The sequence below is a fragment of the Pseudophryne corroboree genome (assembly GCF_028390025.1).
Source record: "Pseudophryne corroboree isolate aPseCor3 chromosome 3 unlocalized genomic scaffold, aPseCor3.hap2 SUPER_3_unloc_23, whole genome shotgun sequence".
Classification (NCBI taxonomy): Eukaryota; Metazoa; Chordata; class Amphibia; order Anura; family Myobatrachidae; genus Pseudophryne; species Pseudophryne corroboree.
The window spans coordinates 1078102-1086151 of NW_026967512.1; the positions used below are offsets into that span (position 1 = coordinate 1078102).

The following is an 8050-nucleotide window of genomic DNA, read 5'->3' on the forward strand; positions in this document are numbered from 1 at the left end:
TCACTTATATCTCTAGTAGTAATTCAGGGACATGACTGGGGAGGTGAGGGGATCTGGGAGTGACACAGTGACATCGCTTATATCTATAATAATAATAATAATACAGGGACATGACTTGGGAGGTGAGGGGATCTGGGAGTGACACAGTGACATCGCTTATATCTATAATAATAATAATAATAATACAGGGACATGACTTGGGAGGTGAGGGGATCTGGGAGTGACACAGTGACATCGCTTATATCTATAATAATAATAATAATAATACAGGGACATGACTTGGGAGGTGAGGGGATCTGGGAGTATTTACAATTATATTGATGTCTCCCTCATTTCGCAGGATTACACAGTAGTGAAGAAGACATCCGCTAAGTGTGAGACACCCAGCAGCCGTCCCTGTGTGTCAGGAGGACTGAGCAGGACCCAGAGCCCCATCACGATGTCTCCACCTCACTCACTGATACATGAGAAGACACAATGACCAGAAGATCCTGAAACTCACCAACAAGATCATTCAACTGCTGACTGGAGAGGTGACTGCTGGGAATGGGACAATATACAGTAACACCAGGGGATGTGTCTGGGTGATGACTAGAGAGGTGACTGCTGGGAATGGGACATTATACAGTAACACCAGGGGATGTGTTTGGGTGATGACTAGAGAGGTGACTGCTGGGAATGGGACATTATACAGTAACACCAGGAGACGCGTCTGTGTGATGAATGGAGAGGTGACTGCTGGGAATGGGACATTATACAGTAACAACAGGTGGTGTGTCTGGGTGATGACTGGAGAGGTGACTGCCGGGAATGAGACATTATACAGTAACACCAGGGGATGTGTCTGGGTGATGACTGGAGAGGTGACTGCTGGGAATGGGGCATTATACAGTAACACCGGGGAACATGTCTAGGTGATGACTGGAGAGGTGACTGCTGGGAATGGGACATTATACAGTAACACCAGGGAATGTGTCTGGGTGATGATTGGAGAGGTGACTGCCAGGAATGGTACATTATACAGTAACACCAGGAGACATGTCTGGGTGATGACTGGAGAGGTGACTGCTGGGAATGGGACATTATACAGTAACACCAGGGAATGTGTCTGGGTGATGACTGGAGAGGTGACTGCCGGGAATGGGACATTATACAGTAACACCAGGGGATGTGTCTGGGTGATGACTGGAGAGGTGACTGCTGTGAATGGGACATTATACAGTAACACCGGGGGATGTGTCTGGGTGATGACTGGAGACGTGACTGCTGGGAATGGGGCATTATACAGTAACACCGGGGAACATGTCTGGGTGATGACTGGAGAGGTGGCTGCTGGGAATGGGACATTATACAGTAACACCAGGGAATGTGTCTGGGTGATGATTGGAGAGGTGACTGCCAGGAATGGTACATTATACAGTAACACCAGGAGACGTGTCTGGGTGATGACTGGAGAGGTGACTGCTGGGAATGGGACATTATACAGTAACACCAGGGAATGTGTCTGGGTGATGACTGGAGAGGTGACTGCCGGGAATGGGACATTATACAGTAACACCAGGGGATGTGTCTGGGTGATGACTGGAGAGGTGACTGCTGTGAATGGGACATTATATAGTAACACCAGGGAACATGTCTGGGTGATGACTGGAGAGGTAACTGCAGGGAATGGAGCATTATACAGTAACACCAGGGGATGTGTCTGGGTGATGACTGGAGAGGTGACTGCTGGGAATGAGGCATTATACAGTAACACCAGGGGATGTGTCTAGGTGATGACTGGAGAGGTGACTGCTGTGAATGGGACATTATACAGTAACACCAGGGGATGTGTCTGGGTGATGACTGGAGACGTGACTGCTGGGAATGGGGCATTATACAGTAACACCGGGGAACATGTCTGGGTGATGACTGGAGAGGTGGCTGCTGGGAATGGGACATTATACAGTAACACCAGGGAATGTGTCTGGGTGATGATTGGAGAGGTGACTGCCAGGAATGGTACATTATACAGTAACACCAGGAGACGTGTCTGGGTGATGACTGGAGAGGTGACTGCTGGGAATGGGACATTATACAGTAACACCAGGGATTGTGTCTGGGTGATGACTGGAGAGGTGACTGCCGGGAATGGGACATTATGCAGTAACACCAGGGGATGTGTCTGGGTGATGACTGGAGAGGTGACTGCTGTGAATGGGACATTATACAGTAACACCAGGGAATGTGTCTGGGTGATGACTGTATCACTGTGCGTGTCAGGTGCCTATCAGGTGACAGGATGTCACTGTCTATGTCTCCATGCAAGAGGGGAAGTATATAGAGGAACACAGGAGTCTTTACAAGGATGTGATGATGGAGAATCACTGGCCCCTCACATCACTGGGTAAGAGGAGATTGTCATGTATTGTACAGGGGAGAGCAGGTATGGGGGCCCTTATATACACACATCACCTGATAATCACATATATACACTGTACTCAGTCACTGTGTGTCTCCTACAGATGGGCCCAGTAACAGAGATACCACAGAGAGATGTCCCCATCCTCTGTATTCCCAGTACTGTACAGAGGAGAATCACAGGATTAGTTAGGTGGGATTTAGGGTCTCGACAATATACAAAAGTGACTGTCACTATATGATCTGTAGAGAAGCTGTATGTGTCGTATACACTGATATTATACTGTTTCATATCAGTTTAATCGGACTGCAAATGTCATTATAGTGTTTTTAGTTTTTTTTAGGTAGAACATCTGTCTGATATTAAAACAGAAAATATAGAGGGAGAAGAAGAGACGTATGTGACTGATATAAAGGCAGAAGATATAGAAGGAGAAGAAGAGACATATGTGACTGATATGAAGGCAGAAGATACAGAGGGAGAAGAAGAGACGTATGTGACTGATATAAAGGCAGAAGATATAGAAGGAGTAGAAGAGACGTATATGACTGATAAAAAGGCAGAAGATATAGAGGGAGAAGAAGAGACGTATGTGACTGATATGAAGGCAGAAGATACAGAGGGAGAAGAAGAGACGTATGTGACTGATATAAAAGCAGAAGATATAGAGGGAGAAGAAGAGACGTATGTGAAAGGTGGTCAGCAGTGTAAGAAGGAGGAGATCCCTACAGATATCAAAACAGGTGAGTAATAAACACTTCTTACAGAAAAGAGTCACATATTCTCCTTTCTCAGTCACTACAGCAATCTCTTATCCTACACCCTCCTCTGTCAGTACAAACTAATGAGGAATATGTATTTTACCAGTGTGGAGTCAGGAGCCATCAGCCCCTATTATACTCCTGCTCTTCCCCTCACATCATGTCACTGTGTGTTACCAGCCCAGAGATATGACCAGTCTCCTCCCCACACTCTCTGGTGTATCTCATACATCAGGAGCCATCAGCCCCTATTATACTCCTGCTCTCCACCTCACATCATGTCACTGTGTGTTACCAGCCCAGAGATCTGACCAGTCTCCTCCCCACACTCTCTGGTGTATCTCATACATCAGGAGCCATCAGCCCCTATTATACTCCTGCTCTCCCCCTCACATCATGTCACTGTATGTTACCAGCCCAGAGATCTGACCAGTCTCCTCCCCACACTCTCTGGTGTATCTCATACATCAGGCGCCATCAGCCCCTATTATACTCCTGCTCTCCCCTCACATCATGTCACTGTGTGTCACCAGCCCAGAGATCTGACCAGTCTCCTCCCCACACTATCTGGTGTATCTCATACATCAGGAGACATCAGACCCTATTATACTCCTGCTCTTCCCCTCACATCATGTCACTGTGTGTTACCAGCCCAGAGATCTGACCAGTCTCCTCCCCACACTCTCTGGTGTATCTCATACATAGCTCAGGAAATAAAGATAAAAATATTTGTTTTAAACCCATAACAAGAGCAAATAAATCTGGCCCAAAAATAGATCTGTGCCCAGTAACTTAGTCCCAGTTGGCACATGTTACAGTAGGAAACAGACTCTGAATTTCTCTGACAGTCTTACTCCTTTAGCATATTATTTCGAGACGGAAGACAACTCCTCCGGGATTTGTTTAGGTAAAGTGTCATGAAGGATTGTCAATAGGAATGTCCCACTTTCTCTAACATCCTAGGGGATACTGGGATGGTCTTAGTACTATGGGGTATAGATCGGGTCTATTGGAGCCTGGCACTTTAAGAAATCATTAGTGTGTGCTGGCTACTCCCCTCTATGCCCCTCCTACCAGACTCAGTTTAGGAAAATGTGCCCAAGGAGCCGGGTGCATTCTCTGGAGCTCCAGAGAGTTTTCTTCAGAATGTATTTTAGTTTGTAGTTTTCAGGAAGGACGGGTTGGCAATAGTCTGCCTGCATCGTGAGACTTAGGGGGGGACCGGTACCAACCTCTTGAAGGGTTAATGTTTCGGGTCCCCGCTGACAGGACATAGCTCCTGAAGGGGGTTGTTTCGCTCACCCACAGCGGTGTGCGCTCTTCCTCACAACATGCCACCCCCCCTAATTGAGTGGGGAGTACAATACCGGGGTCCCCGGTACAGATGGCGGCATTAGGGCAGAGGGCACACAGCTTAAGTGCTGCTGTTGTCCCTCTATGCAAGCCCACACTGGTGCTGACGCTGAAAAGGGGTTTTAACACTATTTTCTTTTCAAATATTACCCAGGAGCTACAGATGGATTCAACCAAGGTCCAAGCGATTCATGATTGGACTCTTCCTACCGCTCTAAAAGGGATCCAACGATTTATTGGCTTTGCCAACTTTTACAGATAATGTATCAAGAACTACTCCACTATCATTGCCCCAATTACCATGTTAACCAGGAAAGGAGCCAATCCTTTGATTTGGCCACCCGAGGCTCTGAAAGCCTTCACATTCTTAAAAGAGGCCTTCATGTCCGCTCCAATTCTTTGCCAACCTGATCTCAGTCTTCAGGTGGAAGTAGATGCTTCTTCGGTGGAAGTCGGGGCGGTTCTTTCTCAGCTCTTTGAAGATAAGAAAAGTCATCCTTGTGCATATTTTTCTTGAAGATTCTCCAAAGCTGAGCAAAATTATCCTATTGGGGAACAAGAACTGTTAACCATAAAATTAGCTTTGAAGAGTGGCGATATTTATTAGCGGTAGCTCAACACCCTATCTCTGTTATCATGGATCACAAGAATCTTCTGTACCTCCAGACAGCTCATTGTTTAAACCCACGGCAAGCTAGGTGGGCTCTCTTCTCTCGGTTCTCATTCAAACTCTTTAACCGCCCAGGAACCTTAAATCGAAGAGCAGATGCACTTTCTCGTTCTTTTCAAGCAGATGATTCACTCAACTCCTCTGAAACAATTTATTCTGAATCCGGTTTCATTTGCTTCCACTCATACTGTTCCTCTTCCTCCTCCGGGGAGAACTTTTGTAGCACCAAAACTTTGCAGGAAATTGCTTACGTGGGCTCATTCTTCATCTTTCATGGGTCATGCCGGCGGTCTAAAGACTCAAGTTTATTCAGCGATTCTACTGGTGGCCTCATCTTAAAACGGATGTCTTTGAATTTGTAGCAGCTTGTTCCAAGTGTGCTCAACATAAAAGTCCACGAACATCTCCCTCGGGTCATCTTCATCCACTTCTAACACCTCAAAAGCCTTGGACTCACACCTCTATGGATTTCATAACCGATTTGCCAGGCACAACACCATTTGGGTCATTGTGGAATGATTTTCGAAGATGGCTCACTTCATACCCCTCACCAGTCTTTTCTCTGCTCCTCAGCTATCCAAATTGTTTTTCTCATACATTTTTCATTTGCATGGCCTTCCACAGGAAATAGTTTCTGATCGGGGTCCTCAATTCATCGCCAAATTCTAGAAAGCTCTCCGCTCTGTCCTAGGAATCAAGTTGAACTTCTCTTCAGCCTACCATCACCAGACTGACATACAAACTGAAATAGTCAAAAAAGATCTGGAAACTTTCTTACAGATGTTCATGTCCCCTGCTCAGGATGACTGGATGGATTGCCTCCCATTTCTGAGTTTGCCCACAATAACCTATATCATTCTTCTACCAATTCCACTCCTTTCTCCATTAACTATGGTTTTCATCCACAAGTTTCTTCCTTTGAATCTCTCCCAGCTCTTTAGGTTCCTGCTGCTGAATCCGCTCTTTGGCAGTTCACTAAGATGTGGGGAAAAATTCATAAGGCGCTACTTAAGACTTCCCAGGAATAAACAAACTACGCCAATCGGAAACGGAGGGCTGTTCCTAGTCTCAAAGTGGGAGATCGTGTTTGGATATCCACCAGAAACCTCAGACTCAACGTTCCTACAAAAAAGTTTGCTCCAAGATTCATCGGTCTGTATCCTATTAAAAGAGTGTTGAATCCAGTTTCTTACAAGGTGAAACTGCCTCCCTATTTGAAAATTCCCAATGCCTTCCACATTTCTCTGCTAAAGTCTCCTGTACTAAATCATTTTCGGGCAGCTTTCCCTTAACCTCCCAAGGTTCAAGCTATTCAAAATGAGGAATTCGAGGTTCATAAGATTCTTGACTTCCGCAAGAGGTATGGTCGTCTCCAGTATCTCATAGAGTGGAGAGGATATGTTCCGGAGGAAAGATCTTGGGTGGCTGCAGAGGATGTTCATGCTCCAAGACTGATTTGTGCCTTTCATGCCAAGAATCCCACTAAGCAGCGTGGGTGTTCGGAGACCACCCTAAAAAGGGGGTACTGTCAGCATCTGGAGTCTTACATCTGGTTGTGGTCCCTGTGGTCTTCCTGTTAGCTGGCTGGTGTCACTGTGATGGATAGGAGCTACAGCAGCAAGATCCTCCGGTGTGGCTGCCGGGCATCTGGAGGCCGGGGTCCGGGTCCTGGGGAGCGGAGAATGGCAGCCGGAGGTGTCTGTTTCCAAGTGTCCTGTTGCTAGAGTGCAGCGTCTTGGTGGCTGAGGCCAGCGGTAGTGGCTTTGTGCTGGTTCCACATGTGTCCTCTGTGCAGGGAGCCACCATGTTGGAGACCAAGCCAAGCCAATAGGTATCCCAGTTCACGTCCAGCCAAACCGATGCAGTCTTTCCTTATTAAAAGGGGTTGATGCTTAGCTATGGTGCCAGTGCTACAAGTTACTTGCTGCTGTAAGGTGCTCAAGCTCTGCGCTGCCGGGTTAACCCCTGGTATGCTGGTTCTGTTGTGGCCGCCCGGTGGTCAGTTCTGTTATTGCAGTTCTTTGCTCCTAGTCCACCTGCTCTTGCGGTTTAACCGCTGGGTCTTCTATCAGGTAGAGGGTCTCCGTTTGCTGATGGTGCTCATAGCAATCCTCTCTTCAGCATTGTTAAAAAATCACAAGCCTTCTCTTCATTCCGTGTTCTTCAGCGTAATTTACAAATCAGAAGTCATCTCTTCATTCAGTGTTCTTCAGCATTGTTTACAAATCACAAGTCACTTCATTCAGTATTCTTCAGCATCGTTTACAAGTCATGAACCTTTCGTCTTTCAGAATTCACTCAGACTTCTTTCCTAGTCGTTGTGTATGATTGTGGTCTCACTAAAACTGAATTAATCTTTCGTCAGTGTATCATTGCTCCATGCTTGGCCGATCTCCTCATAAGAAGGCCCAAACAACAGAGCTGCAATGAGGGAGGTGTCACAGATACTCCTCTGGGTGGAGCGGAATCCCAAGGCCATTTCCACCATATTAATTCTGGGAGTAGACAGTTGGGGAGCAGACTTCCTCAGCAGACACGATCTGCACCTGGGAGAATGGGGCCTCTACCCGCAAGTGTTTCAGCAGATATTTCATCAGTGTGGCTACCCGCAAATCGACTTGTTGGCTTCACGGCTCACCAAGAAGCTTCTGCATTTCTGTTCTGGGACGAGGGATCTACAGGCCGTAGCAGTGGACGCTCTGGCGACACCGTGGATTTACCAGTTGGTGTACTTGTTTCCTCCATTTCCTCTAATTCCCAGAGTTCTCAAAGGACTTAAAGGGACAGGGCTCAGGCAGTTCTGATTGCCCCAGGCTGGCCCCGCTGGGCTTGGTATGCAGACATTCTAGCCTTATTACTCGTAGG

At 46.8% G+C, this 8050-nt stretch overlaps 1 protein-coding gene across 1 annotated transcript in view; it reads right to left on the bottom strand.

Annotated features, from left to right (window-relative positions):
- The window catches only part of LOC134983751 (oocyte zinc finger protein XlCOF6-like), a 105316-nt gene extending 97386 nt beyond the window's left edge, over nucleotides 1-7930 (bottom strand). Inside the window, exons 1-2 of the mRNA XM_063949394.1 lie at nucleotides 7824-7930; nucleotides 4923-5060 (exon numbers count right to left, since the gene is read on the bottom strand). Of these exons, the coding sequence (XP_063805464.1) occupies nucleotides 4923-5060; nucleotides 7824-7930 (245 nt within the window). The remainder of the gene's footprint in view (nucleotides 1-4922; nucleotides 5061-7823) is intronic.
- Between the last annotated feature and the right edge of the window lie 120 nt (nucleotides 7931-8050).